At 52.1% G+C, this 18,281-nt stretch overlaps 1 protein-coding gene across 6 annotated transcripts; it reads right to left on the bottom strand.

The window, feature by feature from the left end:
• Nucleotides 1-1,148: 1,148 nt before the first annotated feature.
• Nucleotides 1,149-17,951, bottom strand: TNFAIP8L1 (TNF alpha induced protein 8 like 1). 6 transcript variants are annotated; one of them, XM_050934240.1, is made up of 2 exons: nt 17,855-17,951; nt 1,149-1,999 (listed from the first exon to the last, which is right to left on the bottom strand). In XM_050934240.1, the coding sequence occupies exon 2, from the start codon at nt 1,992-1,994 to the stop codon at nt 1,434-1,436; it is 561 nt and encodes a 186-aa protein (XP_050790197.1). In that variant the 5' UTR covers nt 1,995-1,999; nt 17,855-17,951; the 3' UTR covers nt 1,149-1,433. The 6 variants fall into 6 exon arrangements, with proteins under 6 accessions (XP_050790197.1, XP_050790196.1, XP_050790199.1 ...); XM_050934239.1 differs by lacking the exon at nt 17,855-17,951 and adding an exon at nt 11,085-11,287; XM_050934242.1 differs by lacking the exon at nt 17,855-17,951 and adding an exon at nt 8,463-8,910.
• Between the last annotated feature and the right edge of the window lie 330 nt (nt 17,952-18,281).

Genomic DNA, 18,281 nt, shown 5'->3' with positions numbered 1-18,281 from the left:
ATACTAGGGAAAGCCCTCAAGGACCAAATCTAAACAATTACATTGATATAATCAGCTGAAGAGGCTGACAACAGAGAAATTCAGCTTGGATTTCAGAGGAGGAGGAAAGTGCACATTTGCTATTTGGTTTGAAAATACAGTCTCCTCTTTTCCCCTATGGGAAAGGAACATGGATGGAAAATAATGCTTCACCATTCTCAGCAGGAAGGGGGAGGCTGCCTCTGTAACTGGCCCAAAGTACCCACTGGGCAATAGTCAGGAGGGGCAAGTGGTACCTGGAGCATGACCACTTCTTGCTCCAGCCCGTAGTTTAGGCCTGACCTGTGTTAAGCTTCAAACCACAAAAGTGTCTGAACCTGACCATCTTCATTGCAACCTCTCTCCCATTCAGTGGTCCCTTGCCATCCTGGGACCCTGTGGGTAGAGCCCTGCGAATCTGCAGATATCCAGTTTATATCCGCAGACTATATTGGTGGATGTGGATACCAATTTTGTATCTGTGCAGGGCTCTACTTGTGGGGTGATCCATCCAAGCAGGGTCCATCCCTATGTGAGATCCTCCCACTATCCAGATCTTGGCCTCCCTGGAAACAATAGTGAGGTAAATACCACAACCCGATTCTTGCTTGCAAGGTGCTAATACACTTTCCCTGGCCCAGGGGTGCTAGGCCATAGCATGGCTTTGTAAAGCATTTTAGAATATGGCTCATCCTTTTCTACGCTGCCTAGGGAAACTGACAGCATGGTTCGAACTTCAGGAGAGAGAGCTTTACATCTTGGCAGGACACCTGAACCACTCCTCCATGCCCTCTGCTTGAATTAATCTTAACCAAGCTACACACAAGATGTAGTGGGTTTCCCCCCCTCACCAGAATGAAAATAGATTTAGAAGTGAGAGAGATTTTGCTACAGCAGGACTCCTTGGACTCTGAATTGTGGGTTTAAGAGCACTTGGTGGATAAAAATATATACCTTTAAACAGAGAGCTCATGAACTGCGGATAGGGGTTGCAGGGCTTGGCCTCTGATGGGTTATAGACACTGGATTGGGTTCCAAAGTGGAGATCTCAAGCCAGTGCAAAAAAAGAGCATTTTCTCCAGTCTCACTCATACAAACAACCCCGCCTTTGGTGTGGTGGTGCCCTTTGTCTCATTTTTATTTCATTAGGGAGCTAAAGTGAGGTGAAGAGATTCCAGCTACCAAGACAAGCAGCAAATTGCAACCTCCTTTAGACAGAAAGTGAAGGGTCCTTGGTTTTCATGAGGAAAAAAAGGAAAGAGTAAGACATTCAGCACCATGGAGGAAGAGCGAGCGAGAAGACCTGACCCCACTGAAAACAGATGTCTTGCTGTTGAATTCATGGATACCAGAATGCAGCCTGGAGAGTCAGGCAAAGAGCCAAACGTTTGCTCTCAGGCCTTGTCTTTGCTGGTTCATATGTTGTCCTCATCCAGCATTTTGCTGACCCCTTCGCAGATCCTCTGCAGGTGGCTGCGGTAGGGTTCAGAAGGTCCATACAAGGCCGACAGGAACTCATAGTCCGCAAAGTGGTTGAAGACGTGATTGATCCTGGAGTGGGACTTGGCTGTCAGGTGGGTGTTGACAGCCTGGTGGAGCAGATCACGGCACTCGTTCAGCACGCTGGACATGACCCTGCGGTCGAAGGTGAAGTCTATCTGGTAGAAGCTGACGGCGGTCATGGCCAGGGTGTGCACTTTCTTGCGGAAGTGCTCCATCAGCCGCAGCTCATCAGCGGTGAACTGCCGATTGCGGTACAGTACCCCCAGCTTCATGACGATCTTGATCAGGTTCTTGATGATCTTCTGGGCCTCCTTGCGGTTGTGGGTGAACTCCTTGGTGACCCGGTACAGCTCATCCAGAACCTCGCTGCTGGTGTCATCAATGAAGATGTTTGCCATGGTCTTTGAGGCCATCTTGCTCAGGAGCTTTTTCTGAGCTTGCAGAACCAAGTTCTTGGTGCTGAAGGTGTCCATCTTCTCTGGAAGGGTGAAAAAAAGGGAACACGACCATGTGATTCAGCCCTTGCCCTGGAGTAATGATCTCTCCCCTCCCGGCCCAGGTGCACATACACACACAAAAGCATCTTGGTCTAATAGTTAGAGCAGAGGGAGTTGGGAATCTGGCCTCCTGCATTCTATTCCAGCTTTGGAATAGGAGGAGGGTCTAGTGGTCAGAACAGGCAGGGACTGAGCATCAGGACACCTGGGGTCTGTACTCTAGGAGTGCACATGATTTAGAGTAGGAGACTAGGACACCCAGGACTCCTGGGTTCTTTCCCCCTTTCTGGGAACAGGTATTTTAGTGGCTAGGTATTACTGTGGACTAAAATCCCCTAAACATCAAAGGAAGGTCGATGCACTGCGTACATTGGAAAGGCCCATTAGACCTATATTGCTGTCTTCCCACCTGGCATCTGTATTGCTTCCTATGCAGAATAAGACTTATCATCCTGTCATTTTAATGTGCCTGCCTTAAAATCTGGCTCATTTCTTTGAGGGGGAGACCCACGTGACATTTGGTGGTCATGTGGCTGGTGAGCAGCTGTTTAGCACAGCAGAGCTCGCATCCCGAGAGCAGATAGCATTATACACCACGTTTGCGGATATAATTTTGTTCAGTCCCTGCAACCTGCCAGAGAGCAGCACTCCTGCTGGTTTCCTTTTGTGTTTGTCAAAGTACATAAAAGCACTCCATTTCTCCGGCTCCCTCCTATGCTAGAGTTTGGATTCCGGAACCAATTCAGTTTGCTGGCTGGATGATAACCTGTGCTCACCATTACTCAGGGACCGACTCTCCGGCCGTGCCCCACCGGCGCTGCGTGATGGAATTTGATTCCTGCAAACCCGCCAAGGAAGAAAGAAGTGAGGAGCTCATAAGCAAGGTTATCAGCTTAGATGAAGGCTGCACAGAGATGAATGCAGCAATTCAGGCAAGAGAAAGACCTAGAGACAGACAAGACCTGCCTAGGACTCACGAACCCAAACCGAGCCACTTAGCCAGTGACTGTGTTAGAGACCGAAACTAGCGAATGAAGCAACACAGGTGCTGGGATTCATCCTGCCTGGAATAGCAACACATTACAGACCATGATAACTACAAGCTTTCATTTAGGACAGATGGCAAAGAGAAGCAGGTCAGTGATGCAACTGTTTGCATACAGTAGGACCTGTTTACACTGAATTTGAACAAATTTGGTTTGGCGCTTTCATTGGCTCAAGAGATCTGAGTTTAAGTCCTAGCTCTGTGACTGTTCATTGACTCGCTCTTTGCCTCAGTTTCCCTATTGGTCAAATATAGGTAACAATCCTTCCTTTTGCCTGCCCCTTGTCTGTTTAGGTTGTAAGTTCTTCAGGGCAGAGACTGCCACTACAGCACCTAGCACAACAGGGCCTTGATCTTGGCTGGAGGGTCTAGCTGCTGTTGTAACACAATAAAAAAGTGTTTCACTGCGTTGACCCGATGGGCAAAAATTACAGCGCTGACTTCAGGGAAGTTCTTAGAGGAAAGGCATTCTGGGGCTTTGGCCTCAGTGGGCTCAGCCATTGTGTGTATATAAGGAACAACACATAAGAGGCTGTATATGTTTGTACAGCTCCTAGCACAAATGAGTCCTGGTCAATGAGAAACACTCCCCAGGCGCTATGATAATACAGATCATATGGGATGGGAAGGTAATCCAGGCCACTGGGGTGAAGCCATTAATAAGTTGATTGTTCTGAAGCATTTTCAGTGTCTCCCTTTCCTAAATAATCCAGTTTCAAACCTTTACCCTCCAAAATCATGTTCTTTAATATCTGTACTTTAAGCTTTTGGCACTTGCTCTCTGAAAATCAGGCCCCTTTAAGGGGTCTCCAGGTGGCCTCCAGAATCATTAGCTGTTGCTGAAAATGCACCTCCCAAAGGTTTTGAGTAACACCAAAACTGGGGTTGAGATGGCTTTACTGGTCAGCGGAAATGGAGTCATTCTAACAGGGGCATGGAATGAGAACACAGGTGCTATGGATTATAATTCCTAACTCTTAACTGTGGATCACCAAACCCTTTATAAAAGGAGGGCAGTATCATTATCCCAATTTTACAGATGGGGAAACTGAGGCACAGAGTGGCACAAGGTGCGTGGCAGGAATTGAAACCAGGTCTCCTGCATCTTAGTCCTGTGTCCTCTCCACTAGTGCTACAAACAGCAGTATGCCCAATAACAGAGATTGTGCTTAAAGGAGGGAGCATAGTCTAGTGGTTAAAGCACTGAATTTGGAGTTAGGGGGACTGTGATTCCATTCCTAGCTCTGCTGTACATTCCTTGGGTGACCAGGGGCTAGTCACCTCACTTCAACATGCCTCAGTTTCTGCATCTGTAAATTGGGACTAATAATACTTATCTACTTGACATGGGAGGAAGATAGTTAGCCAAGGTTTGTAAAGTGCTTTGAGATCATCCAGTGAAAGCTGCTTTAGACCATTCATAGAATATCAGGGTTGGAACCCCATCTAGTCCAACCCCCTGCTTAGAACAGGACCAACCCCAACTAAATCATCCCAGCCAGGGCTTTGTCAAGCCAGGCCTTAAAAACCTCTAAGGAAGGAGATTCCAACCCCTCCCTAGGTAACCCATTCCAGTGCTTCACCACCCTCCTAGTGAAAAAGTTTTTCCTAATCTCCAACCTAAACCTCCCCCACTGCAACTTGAGACCATTGCTCCTTGTTCTGTAATCTACTACCACTGAACAGTCTAGATCCATCCTCTTTGGAACCCGCTTTCAGGTAGTTGAAAGCAGCTGTCAAATTCCCCCTCATACTTCTCTTTTGCAGACTAAATAATCCCAGTTCCTTCAGCCTCTCCTCATAAGTCATGTGCTCCAGCCCCCTAATCATTTTTGTTGCCCTCCGCTGGACTCTTTCCAATTTTTCCACATCCTTCTTGTAGTGTGGGGCCCAAAACTGGACACAGAACTCCACATGAGGCCTTACCAATGTCCAATAGAGGGGAATGATCACATCCCTCGATCTGCTGGCACAAGATCATTGTCATCCTAGGGTTTACATTGGCACAACAGTCCAGCTAATAGAACTGGTGACTGAATCAGTTCCTCCACTGGTAGCAATACAGCTAAGCAAGATAGCTGCCCCAGGTCAGATGACAAAGGTGCCGGTGGGAGCCAATGCACCGAGCCCCAGCCCGCTGGGAATTTTCCATTGCAAGTTCTAAACCCCTGCAAATAGGGGGCATTCACAGAAAGGCTGGCCCAGGCTTAAGGAGGGTATAAATTAAGCGAGCAGTAACAGAGCCGTCAAAACCGGTACTGTTGCAAGATGTTCCACGCAGTGTTATTTACAGCCCTTTGGAAACACAAAGGTTTGCAAGTATTTCCTTTTATGTGAAAACATTGATTTTAACAGCGTGAGTCGGGAGCTGGAGGGCTCTCTCTTTACTAATAAAGAAATGGAAAAAATATAGCCTGCAATGCTGGAGCTGCAGGCATCCTCCTAACAGGACAGGCTCATTTTCTGCCGACAGGCATATGAGAGATAAGCTAGTACCGAGAGAGGCCGCCTGTGAGAGAGGAGAGAGAAAGCAAGGGGGAGAGAAACAGAGCCGCTCAATCAGGGGCGTGGGTGGCAGTATGGGGGCTATGATTTAGCACTTGCATTTCAGAAAGTTAACTTCCCCTGCTCGTGGGAGGCTGCAGTTAGCTTTGCTGTGGCACTGGTAGGCAGCTGCGCTGTCTGCCAGTGTCTTTTCCAAAGACCGACCCAAGTTGGGTGAGCAAGCATAGTGATGTGACTGCTCTGAGCGCCTGCCTTAGGAGAGATGGCGGTGGGGAGAAGGTTGGCTAGGTAGCTGTTTCTCTATGGTGGAAGCCTTCTTATGCTGGCCTGATCCCCATTTCACAGATGGCAGAACTGAGACCCAGAAACCGTACGGCCCTAGTTTTCCAGAGCAGTCCCCGGTTTGGGAGAGGAATAATTGGAGGCATGCTGGGCATCCCTAGCTCCCACTGACTTTCTCTGGAGCTGGGAAGTGCTCAGAACTTTGGAAAAATCAGGCTCCTTTATGATGTCTCAAACCAAGCACCCCCAAAAAGCTGGGGCTTCCAAAATCCTTGGTCACAGCTCAAGGCCTTGGCCTAAAAGACACGGGGCTGATGTATCCATTTGTTCTTTCAGAGTAAACCGACGCTGAGCTCTTAAAGGGACCATTTTGATAATCTAGCCTGACTTCCTGCAGAGCCCAGGCTGCAGAACTGAACGTAAGCGACAGAAGAGAAAATGGATTTGGCACATGTTAGAGCATGCGACCTTACCAGCTGTGATCCTCTCTGCTCTGCACAGACATTACACTTCCCGGGGTCTTTTCTGGGAGAGTAAGGGTTTGCCTCCCTGTCCTTGCCCAAAATTTCCGCTCCTTCCAACCTGTTGATGCCTTATCTATCCTGCTGGTGGCTTCATCCCAGAGGTGGCTGCATTTCAATGCTACTGTGTGCCTGAAGTTTGCAAAGTGCCTTGGGATCACAAAAGGCACCCGTATAAATAGAAATTCCCACACCCAAAACCTTTGTCAGCTGAGATTGACCTCCACCCACACAATCCTATAAAAACAAGGAAATGCCCAGCAAAGAGAACTTTCTCTAAAGAGCCCGCAACACCCATATGTCCCTGTAAGCAACCATGGTAACAGGCACCACACAACACTCCCTCACACTATTAATTTAACGATGCCTGGCTCTTACATAGCGCTGTTCAGCCACAGATCTCAAAGCGCGTTAGCCGGGGAGAAATGGAATCGTTGCAATGGAGGGCTGGAAGGGCCCTTGAGAGGTCATCTAGTCCAGCCCCTCCGCGCTGAGCCAGGGCCATGTAACCCTAGACCGTCCCTGACAGGGGTTATTAGTCCAACCTCTTCTTAAACACCTCCAGCGATCAGGATTCCACCACCCCTCTAGGTCACCTGTTCCAGAGCTTAACCACCCTCTGGGTTAGAAAGTTTACCTTCATATCCAGACTCAGTCTCTCCTGCTGTAAACTAAGGTGACACCCTCTTGTCCTACCCTCAGTGAACACAGAACAACAGGTCACTGTCCTCTCTATAGCAACCTTTCACATATTAATCACGTCCCCCCCTTGGCCTTCTCTTCCCTAGAGCGAACAGGCCCAGGTTTTCAACCTTTCCTCCCAGATCACATTTTCCAAACCTCTTCTCATTTCTGTTGCTCATTTCCCTTGCGTCTCAGGGAACAATCTGCCTCAGGTCACCCCGCCAACCAACTGCAGAGCCAGGAACTCAGGTCTCTCCAGTGCCAGTCTAATCTCTCCAGAGAGCTGTGCTGCTCCTGATTCAGCCAGTTCTAAGATCACTGCATGCCAGGAGGCTCTGCAGCATCACCCCGGACTTGGGGAATGAATTAATTAATTTCTACGCCTTCCCTCCGTGCCGAACCCCTCTCTCCTGCTAATCTGTTACTATCCTCTCAACATGCTCCCCTGACACATGGCTCACTTCCCATTGGGCAGACGCTGCTGTTTAACGAGCAACTGGAGATTTCCCTCGAATGAGACATTTTCCTGCTCAGACGAGCCCGTCAGGCAGAGCCTCCTACTCATTCCATTGTTCGCCGTGGCACTGCTTTATCAGCCGACAGAGGAAGAGACAGTTTTGCCCCAGCCCAAGTTTGAAATGGAAATAAACCAGCAGATTTCCTTCCTGTCACTCATGCTTCCAGCTCTGCTGGAGTTTGAAAACACCTCTAAAAAACAAACAAACAAACAAAAAAACCCAACCACAACAGCCTCTGAAAGTGCTGGCTGCGACACGACTGTGAGGAATGGAGCAAGGCTCTGTTGAGAGGAAGGATGGGGCTGAAGATGCAGTATCCGAGACTGCAGACGTCTCTGCTATCCCTTCTCTTCCAAACACCTGAAGTGCTTTCAGATCTCTCTCCTGCAGTTGGGAGCCTGGACACCTCAACGTGACCATGAGGAAGGATGGCTCAGTGGCTAGGTTGCACTCCTAGGATGCAGAGGACTGAAGTTCAATGCTCCGCTTGCCCAAGGTCACACAGGAAAGTCTGTGGCCAAGTCACTTTGGACAGGGTTGCTTCCTAAGCAGTGGGTCACGACTCACCAAGGGGTCGCAGGAAGGTTGTAGATGGGTCACAGGCCTGGTGCAGGGGCGCCATAGCCAGGTTGCAATGGGCAGAGCAGCGAGCCAGCCCTGGCCCTGTGGGACAATACCTAGGGTCCTGGGTGGGACTGTACTTGGGCAGCTGAGCTAGCTGGATAAAGATAGCAGTGCAAGATGTCTAACCATGCTGCAAGCACTGCTGTGCCTCAGTTTCTCCATGTGCACAATGGGAAATAGCAATTCCCTACCTCACAGGGGTGTTGAGGATAAATAAAGATTGTGAGGTGCTCAAATACAATGGTGATGAGGACCAGGCAAGTACCTTAATATACAGCTAGATCTTCCAAGGCAAGTTGGCTGCATGTTTTAATCTGCCATGCCCCAATTCAGGATTGTTTCTCCCTGTCGAGGATGCAGCTACTGCTACCTACGGCAGAGCAGTGAGCTGCTTTCCTGGCTCGCTGGATGGCATGAGCTGTGTTATCTGTTCACTGATGTTGATCCGCCAGCATGACTCTGCATTGAAGCATGTCTTTGGCTTTGATTCAGTGGGTTTTACTGCCAGACATGAGCGCTGATGGACCTGGCGATAGGAGGGATTGGAATGAGGAAGGGCCAGGCACCTGGAGCAATTCACACCTCAGGCGTGGGCATGGAAGGAGGCACAAAGACCAGGGTGGAAGAAGGGGGTGGTTAGGCAGATTCATCATCAGAGCAACGGGGAGTAGCCAGAGACCAGAGTGGAGATATAAGCAGAAGCGGCTTCATGCAAAGCCTTAAAGGGAGGAATAAGAACCTTGAGCTATCCATGGGGAGTAGGGGAAGCCAGTGGAAATCCAGCCACACACTGTTCATCCACAGGATCCTTTCTGTACCTGTTCCTCTAGGCCCCAAAACCACAGAGAGCTTAACTGAAGGGCATGCAGCCGAGAGAGCATCACCAAATGCCACCCCCAGATATCAAGTGACAGCCGTGACCTAACCAGCAGAACACTTAAGCTAGAAAGCACATAGCATCAGAATCTGCTTTCCCTGGCTGATCAAACACAGAGAGCCTGGCCCAGGAGTAAGAGCCTCCCTTGACCTCCTCAGTGTTTCAGCCACTTAGACCAGGTCTGAGTTTTAACCCTTTCATTGGGGAGGACGCGCACCACAGGACTGCAACGGCATACGAACATTTCAGTTCACCCATAAACATGGCACATGGTAACCTCTGCACATCCAGCGACAGCTTCACGGTTCCCCCAGCCCCACCTGCTCCTGAGATGCTGACACAAGCCTTCCTCTGTGGGTACATGTAACAGAAACAAAGCCAGATCTCTTCCCTCCGCCCCTGCCCCCCCCCACGAGTGGTGCACATCAGGAATAACTCCCGCAGGAAGCAAGGGCCGAATCAGGCCCAATCCTTTAAAAGCATCCCCATGACAAATCAGAAAACCGGCGCTTTGTGAATCTGAAAACACTGTCATCCTGCCAGCACCCAGCAGAGGCTGGTGACATTTGAAATGGATTAGGCAAAATTGACACATACAGGTGTGTGCAGGGAGCCAATTTGCAGCGCCACATCCAACTCCGGCAATGTTGTCCTCCCGGGGGCCTCTGCTATCAGCACGGCTCTGCAGGGAGCAGGCTTCTCGGAGCCTGAGCCCGGCCTCCTCCTATTCCACAAGCTGGGAAGGGAGTGGAGGTGATGATTTATTATTTCCCACTCTGCCCCTTGCTTCTCTCTCCCCCATCCCCCCATTTCTTCCAGATGTTGCACACCTGCACTGCTTCCACTCATGACGATGCTGGTCTCAATTACCGGAGTAACCGTCAGCCATTCCCCTTCTCCCGCCGAACACCCACCCACCGATCCCTTGATGGCAGGATGAATATTTCATAGAGCAGCACAGAGGCACTTGAATAATTTATGGGTCAGCGTGGAGAGCGAGCTTGCAGCATGTGGAAAGAGGTGCTGAGAGCAGGCAGGCACCTCCTCCTCCTGGTGCTTGTTAGGGCCGTGTTCACATAGCTGTCGAAGCCCCCTCGATCCCCCCCCCCCCCTTTTGCCTGGATTTATAACTTGCCATCAAAAGTTTCCTCTGGTGCGAAAGTTCTCCACTCGGAGGGCGCGTTAAACAGCGGGAGCAGCATCTGTCCAGCTGATTGGGAAACCAGAGATGAACGCGGTGTGGGGTCAAGATGCTCCCTGGCTGTCCTAGAACTCGGCTGTTCCACCATTTCTCTGCCAGCACGGTGGAAAGCAAGCCTGGCAGGAAAGCCTCGCCACCTGAAGGCCTAACCCGGGTCTACCGGAGAGCAGCGTGTCGTGCCAGAGCCTGACAGGAGCAGAGCAATCCGGTGCGCAGTGCCTCACCGTGCCATTATCTTGTCTACACTGGGGCAAGGCACCCTGCTTGGGTCTGGTTCTCAGTTACACTGAGGCCCTTTTATGCCACCCTGGCTGTACAAAGGGGCCTTGAAGTATGCAGAATATCCCCTGTGCAAGGGCATCCCAAAGGGGTGCAGAGCCGCACAAGGGCTACCCCCATACGCACATTTAAACTTCTGCCCGCGTCTGGGGCAAGCCAGTCGGGCTCTGTAAAGGGGTGAAGGAATTTCAACAACTGTCCTTCCCTTTCGCTTCTCTTTGTATGGCTCTGCCCTGCAGTACCACCCAGAAGTTCTCAGAGCTGCTAAGGGACACATTTAATTAAGCTTCGCAGACATCCCAGGGAAGCGTTAATATGACCATTAAAGATTGGGAAAGAGAAGAGTGAAGTGACATAACCACCCAGAGCAAGACCCTGGAGCCACTGGCTCTGACCATTAGGTAACACTCCCTATATCAGCCAACTCCAGATGCCCTTGGCAGCACTGTTATGACAAGCGTCAGGATCTCTCCCTCCCAGGCTTGACTTTTAGTGGCATTTTGGTGTTGGATAAATAAATAAAGAAGTACCTCATCTCCTGCAGCCACTGTTGTTACCCGTTGCCATGGGCCCCAACAGCCTTGCTAGGTACACCTTCCCCAGCAGCCCCATTGCTAACATCTACCAGCTGCTCGAGAAACAAGACAGGCCCGTTGCAGGAGTTCTCTCGGAGTGGCCAAATGTAAGAGTTGATCAGTAGCCAAGCAACTGAGGTCTTGGGAGGCAGACTGTGTACAGAGTGGGTGGGTCCCAGGAGGAGAAGGAGCCAGGAGCTACTGTGGAAAGCCCCTCTCCCTGACGAAGGAGGCAGGAATCTGGTGAGCCATCCAGGCCCAGCCATGTGTACACACAACGGTGGCCTATCCCATTTATAGTGACGCTGGGCCGGCGTGATGATGTAATTACTGGCTGCATAGTGGTGGCGCAGAGGCGCCGGCGTCGTAGGCCAGGGCCCCCGATGGTGCTCAGCGTTGTTCAAATACGGATCAAAGAGACAGCCCCTTCCCCAAAGGGCTTACAGTGAAAGGGTCATTGTGGGGCCAGGACCGGGGAAGAAGACATGGGACTCATCTATTCCTGGAACACGGGCTGTTTTCCCTCCTGGTGCAAGTCAGGCCTGGCCTAAGCTAGGCCTGCTGCAAGGCTTGTAGGGGCTGAGAAACATGGTTCAGTGGATGCTGTGAAACGAGTTGGCAAGGCCTCAGTCCAGGCCCCGAGACCCTAGGGCTAGAACAGCGGGAAACTGGCCTGATTCAGGGCTGCCTTGGCCAGGCCTCCTGCAGCTCACCTCTGCCGTTGCTCTGCCCCCAGCCGTCCCACGTGCAGGCCCCAGCCAGGCAGCGGGGAGTTGATTAGGGGCCAGGTGGCTATGCAGGATAAAGGGAAGTGCTAATGTGTTATTGTAAAAGGCCCTTAGGGTTCCTGACACTTTGCAGCAGAGAACTCTGAGGGCCTTTAATTAGTCACCCAGCAGTGGCAATGGAAGGTCGCCCTGGCATCAGCATTGCTTGGGGCATACTCCGGGGTTTCAGATGGCTAGGACGTTCTTTGGTTTCTCTTGCGGAGGCCCATCAGCAAGGGGCCGGTTAATGCAGCGGTGACTGCTGTAAGCTGGACGCCTGGTTGTTCAGAACCAGACTGAGAACTCGCCAACTCATTTCACATAATCTCCCAACCAGCATTTCTCAGCACGCACTCCACTCCCGTTATTAGCACTCCAGTCCCCCGACGGCCCCTCGCTGCTCCCAAGCATGGAACTGATTAGGAGTGGCAGGAAGCCAAGAGACACAGCAGGGCAGAAACCAGAAGCCGTCTGAAATAGTTCTTAGGGTTTCTTCTTTGTAACAGGCCACGGTCACTAATAACTCTGCTCCGACTGGTAAATAGCCAACTCAGAGCAAAAACCAGAGATGGGCCTGAACCGGAACCCTGGATCCAGCTCTCGGCTCACAGCTCAAGTGTATCCCCGTAAAGAGACAATCCACCTGAGTTACTCAGATACTTGTGATGACATGAGATAAGAACCTTCGACAGAACTGAGCTATTCACGTAGCGCCTGGGTGACAGAGTGCTGGGACCTGCCTGGTGAGTCAGCACTCTGATCACTGGGACTCCAATCAGCTCCCCCTGGAAAAGGCTGGGGGAGGCACATGCTAATTAGCTGATCCAGCTGGGCGGCTGGAGAACCAATGAATCCATCAGCTGAGGGATATAAGAAAGCTACAAGAAGGAAGTCCGGGAGGAGGCAGGAATGGTGATCCAAGCTAGCTGAGTCTGATGGATGCAGAGATCTCAATGACGGCTCCGTCCCCTGCTCTGGAATATTATGGCAGTGATGCCTGGGATTGGGAATGGATCACATGACATTGCCACTCAAGAGAGGGAGTGAGAGGTTCCCAGGGCATCTGAGGTCAGGGACAGAACTGTAGCCTGAGCCTCAGTTACTCCATTCCTGCATTGGAGATAGGGATGCTTTATGTCACCACTGCACTCCCTGTATTCTGAAACATGCAGGATCCTGCCCAGTCCCAGTCAGAACAGCCCTGGGGCTGCTCTGACTTACACTCTCCTTCCCTCAGCCCTCTGTGGGCCCTGAGAATAGAGACTAGCTGTGGTACAAGGCACTTGGCTGTGCCCCTAACCTGCCCCTATATCAGGGCCTGGGAGCAGGACCAGCAGCGAGCCTGTAGGCCAGTTCTACACTGGCTGGGAAAGCTCCCTGAATACAGGGAGGGGAGATTCTTAGAGGGAAGAGGTGCTTCCGTCCAACTTAAGGTCTCTTTCCACTGGCCCTCAGTGTGCTTGCTCCCATCACAGCAGCATCCTTCCAACTTTGGGCATAATTCCCTAGGAGAGGCAGGAAGCAGGACCAGATGGGTCATGCTCTGTCCCAGAATGAAGCAGCGATATGGAGGGGAGAGTTATTTTGAGGCATCTCTCTTGCTTTCAGCTCCCTCCCTTCCTTGTCGAGCTCAGATCAGCACTTCTCTCTTCTGGAGCAACTTCCTCCCTACCTTGCTCAGAAGGTTGGTGATTAAGGAGGCTTATTAGGAAGAAGGACCTTTCAAGCCCCCATGCGGAGATGTCTCAGCTGATTGTCACAGGGAATGCTCCCAGCCCACGGGGTCTGTGCCTTTGAAAGGATCATTGCGAATATTAAGCCACTTTAGAAGCAAAGATTCTCATGAGGCAGGGGGGGAGGCCTGTGGTAGGTGCACCCCAAATTGGGCCTAATGGAGTGGAGGGGGTCTGGCTGGGCAGGTGCCAAGCAGCCTGCACAGCTCATGCTAGTTTCATTGTTACCCCCTTGTCCACACCGTTCTGTTGGTCTCATTCCCCATATTGTTTTTTGACATAAGATTGCACAAGCCAGGACCGCGTAACTTATTGCTGGACTGTGCCAAGGGCCATGAGTCCTGAGTCCCTCTCTAGGTGTGACTATATTGCAAATAATGAACAACAACATTTACAGGCTGTGTTCTGGGGTTGCTGCATTTATAAGTTTGCTTTTAAGCCAACTGATGATCTAGTGGTTACTAGGGAATGGGACTCTGGAGCCCTGGGGTCTATTCCCAGCTCTGCCACTGACCATTAGGTGACCTCAGGCAAGTCACTGTGCCTCTCTGTGCCTCAGTTTCCCTATCTGTAAAATGGGGTTATGCGGCTCAAAGGGACTAAGAGGGTTAGTTCTTTTTTAAGAGCTTTAAGGTCCTTGAATGGAAGGTGCTAGAGATGTATATGATGTTACTCATGAGATCAGGAGCACAGAAATTGACAGATAGGATAAGACCTAAAGTCCATCTCACCCAGTATCCTGTCTCTCACAGTGTGAGAGGTGCAAGAAACCACAGTAGCAGCTGTCGGATAATCTGCCTCTCACCATAGATCTCACCCTGATCTCTAATAGAGATTGGCTTAAACCCTGAAATTTAATATCCCTTCCAAAATTATTGGTAATAACTATGATAATTCACATATACTTGTTGTCTCTTTCTGAACCTTGCAAAGTTCTTGGTCTCAGTGACTTCTTGTGGCAATGAGTTCCCTAGTCTAATTATGCATGGTATGAAAAAGTAGTTCCGTCTATCTGTTTTGAATTTACCACCTTTTGAATTTCAGTGAACATCCCCTAAGTCATGTGTTACAAAGACCGGGAGAACAGATGTTCCTAATCTCTTGGTTCTAGACTGTTCATTATATTATAGAATCGTATAATAGCCCCTTATTTGCCACCTCTCTAAGGTGGTCGTAATAATAATCCTCAGCTCTTAGAGCTTTATACAACAGTAGATCTGCAAGTGCTTTGCAAAGGAGGTCAGCATCATTATCCCTGTTTTATACATGGGGAAACTGAGACACAGAGAAGGGGAAGTAGTATGCCTAAGGTCACCCCGCAGGCCAGTGGCAGGGCTGGGAATAGAGCCAAGATCTCCTCAGTCCCAGTCCAATGCTCTCTCAACCAAACAGTCTCAATCTTGTCAAGCACCCTTCAGAGGAGAGACTTTCTAGGCCATTGTTCATTCATGTTGCCCTTCTCTGAGCCCCTTCTAAATCTGCAATATCTTTTTAGAGAGGAATTAAATGGCTCCTTTCCCTCCCCTACCGAGCTGCTTTTTTAAACTGGTGGATGGGGCTTTAGAAGACAAATCAGGCCACACTGTCACCTGTTCCAGCAGACACCACCACTGATTTTACATAATGTAAGAACAACCGTACTTGGTCAGACCAAAAGATACTGGGCTAGATGGACCTGTCTTCCGACTGTGGCCAATGCCAAGTGCCCCAGAGGGAATGAACAGAACAAGGAATCATCCAGTGATCCATCCCCTGTTGCCCATTTCCAGCTACTGGCAAACAGAGGCTAGAGACACCATCCCTGCCCATCTGGGCTAATAGCCATTGATGGACCTATCCTCTATGAATTCATGTAGTTCTTTTTTGAACCGTTATAGTCTTGGCCTTCACAACATCCTCTAAAAGGAGTTCCACAGGTTGACTGTGTGTTGGCTGAAGAAATACTTGCTTGTGTTTATTTTAAACCTGGTGCCTATTAATTTCATTTGGTGACCCCTAGTTGTGTTACGAGAAGGAGTAAATAACACTTCCTTATTTACTTTCTCCACACCAGTCATGATTTTATGGCTCTCCATTATATCCCCCCCTTAGTCATCTGTTTTCCAAGCTGAAAAATCCCAGTCTTATTAATCTCACCTCATAGGGCAGCCGTTCCATACCCCTAATCATTTTTGTTGCCCTTTTCTTAACCTTTTCCGATATATCTTTTTTGAGATGGGACAACCACATCTGTAAGCAGTATTCGAGATGTGGGCGTACCATGGATTTATATAGAGGCAATGTGATATTTTTTGTCTTATCTATCCCTTTCTTAATGACTCCCAACATTCTGTTTGCTTTTTTGATGGCCGCTGCACATGGAGTGGATGTTTTCAGAGAACTCTCCACAATGATGCTAAGATCTCTCTCTTGAGTGGAAACAGACCACAAGGAACAAGCTTTGTTCTCTGTTCTTCGATCCTATCAAGTCATTCAGGGCACGGGGCAATAAGTTAAACGGATTCTGAACAATCACTGCCTCCTCGAATCCCAGTGACATGCAGGTTGTCCCTTGGACTGGAGTCGCACTTCAGTGCTTTTCCTTGGCACCAGCACAGTTTACTCCCCTGGAACCAGATCTTCAACAGAGCTCCACTCCCATTTAGATGCCTACGTAAGCAGCCAGGTGCTCAGAAGAGTAGAGCACATTGGATGGAAACCTGGCCCCAAGGGGAGCTGCTGAGTGCTGAGGCCTAGGAGTCTATAAATCCTGTCCCCGGTCATGGGTGCTGAGACCTTGAAAAATCTGGGCAGGAGAATGGAGTTGGTGGGTGCCATGTTGAAAGGGGAAAGTTCTGCAGGAACACTGGGCCCTGAAGTGGCATCAACATCCCTCCTACCCCTCTAGTTACCCCAGGCCAGGGAAATATTAGTAGATTGGATCATATATCAGGGGAACAAGGCAACATCCCACAACATTCTCCCAGACCCATACAGTCTGTGGCATTTGGAGTGGGCATCTAACCATTACTGCCGGTATTCAGACACTACACCGGGAGCACGGTGCAACGGGGCTTTCCCCTCTCTGATTCCTAGGAGGTGAGAGATGGGCCTTCCTAGAACCCTAGTCAGGGCAGAGAGGAGGGTGATGCCCAGCTGGTGGCGGGGAGGCCCTGGTCAAGGATAGGAGGAGACAGGAGGGTGATGCTCAGCTGGGGAGGGGAAGGCCCTGGTCAGGAATGAGGGGGCAGACGGGAGGGTGATGCTCAACTAGGGGGCAGGCCCTGGCCGGGGCAGGGGCAGATGGGAGGGTGATGCTCAGCTGAGGGGGGGGGGCAGGCCCTGGCCGGAGCTGGGGCAGACGGGAGGGTGATGCTCAGCTGGGGGGGGCAGGCCCTGGCCGGAGCTGGGGCAGACGGGAGGGTGATGCTCAGCTGGGGGGGCAGACAGGAGGGTGATGCTCAGCTGGGGGGGGCAGGCCCTGGCCGGGGGGGGGGGGCAGACGGGAGGGTGATGCTCAGCTGGGGGGGGCAGGCCCTGGCCGGGGGGGGGGGGGGGAGACGGGAGGGTGATGCTCAGCTGGGGGGGCAGGCCCTGGCCGGGGGGGGGGCAGACGGGAGGGTGATGCTCAGCTGGGGGGGCAGGCCCTGGCCGGGGGGGCAGACGGGAGGGTGATGCTCAGCTGCGGGAGGGGGCAGGCCCTGGCCGGGGGGGGCAGACGGGAGGGTGATGCTCAGCTGGGGGGGGGGCAGGCCCTGGCCGGGGGCGGGGGGTGGGACAGACGGGAGGGTGATGCTCAGCTGCGGGAGGGGGCAGGCCCTGGCCGGGGGGGCAGACGGGAGGGTGATGCTCAGCTGGGGGGGCAGGCCCTGGCCGGGGGGGCAGACGGGAGGGTGATGCTCAGCTGGGGGGGCAGGCCCTGGCCGGGGGGGCAGACGGGAGGGTGATGCTCAGCTGGGGGGGCAGGCCCTGGCCGGGGGGGGGCAGACGGGAGGGTGATGCTCAGCTGGGGGGGCAGGCCCTGGCCGGGGGGGGGGCAGACGGGAGGGTGATGCTCAGCTGGGGGGGCAGGCCCTGGCCGGGGGGGGGCAGACGGGAGGGTGATGCTCAGCTGGGGGCGGGGGGATGTCCCAGACTCCCGCCGCGTGGCCTGGGGCTGCGCCTGTCGATTCCCGGGGCGGGGGGGGCTCTTTAACCGGGGCTCGGTTCTCCAGCCCGGCCCCTCCCGCGGCAGCCCCGCACTTACCCGCCTCCTGCGGGCACCGGCCCGGCGGGGATGCGCCTCCCGCGGCCCGACGGCGGAGCCCGGCGCGTGTCCCTCTCCCGGACCAGCAGGGTCTGCTCCGCTCTCGGGTCCGGTCGCAGGCTCCGCTCCGCTCCGCGCCCCCCGCGGTGTAACCCGAGCCCAGCGCAGCCCAAAGTTTCAAATTCAAGGAGGAGCGGGGGGTGACAGAGCCGCCAGCCAATGGCAGCGCAGGGCTAGCTACAAAGTAGCCAATGGGCCCCGGGCGCGGGGGCGGGTCCAGCTGGGGTTTGATAGAAGTGGGGGGCGCTGCCCCCGGGCAGGCTCTTTAGTTTCCTGCCCAGCCAGGGGAGCCTCTGGCCGGGCGCTGGCACCAAGGAGGGGACCTGACCCTGCCCGGCTGCATCAGCTCTGCAGACTTAAGTGCTGG

The sequence above is a fragment of the Gopherus flavomarginatus genome, chromosome 24 (assembly GCF_025201925.1).
Source record: "Gopherus flavomarginatus isolate rGopFla2 chromosome 24, rGopFla2.mat.asm, whole genome shotgun sequence".
Taxonomy (NCBI): domain Eukaryota; kingdom Metazoa; phylum Chordata; order Testudines; family Testudinidae; genus Gopherus; species Gopherus flavomarginatus.
The sequence above is the reverse complement of the archived record's forward strand: the minus strand, read 5'-3'. Positions and strand labels throughout refer to the sequence as shown.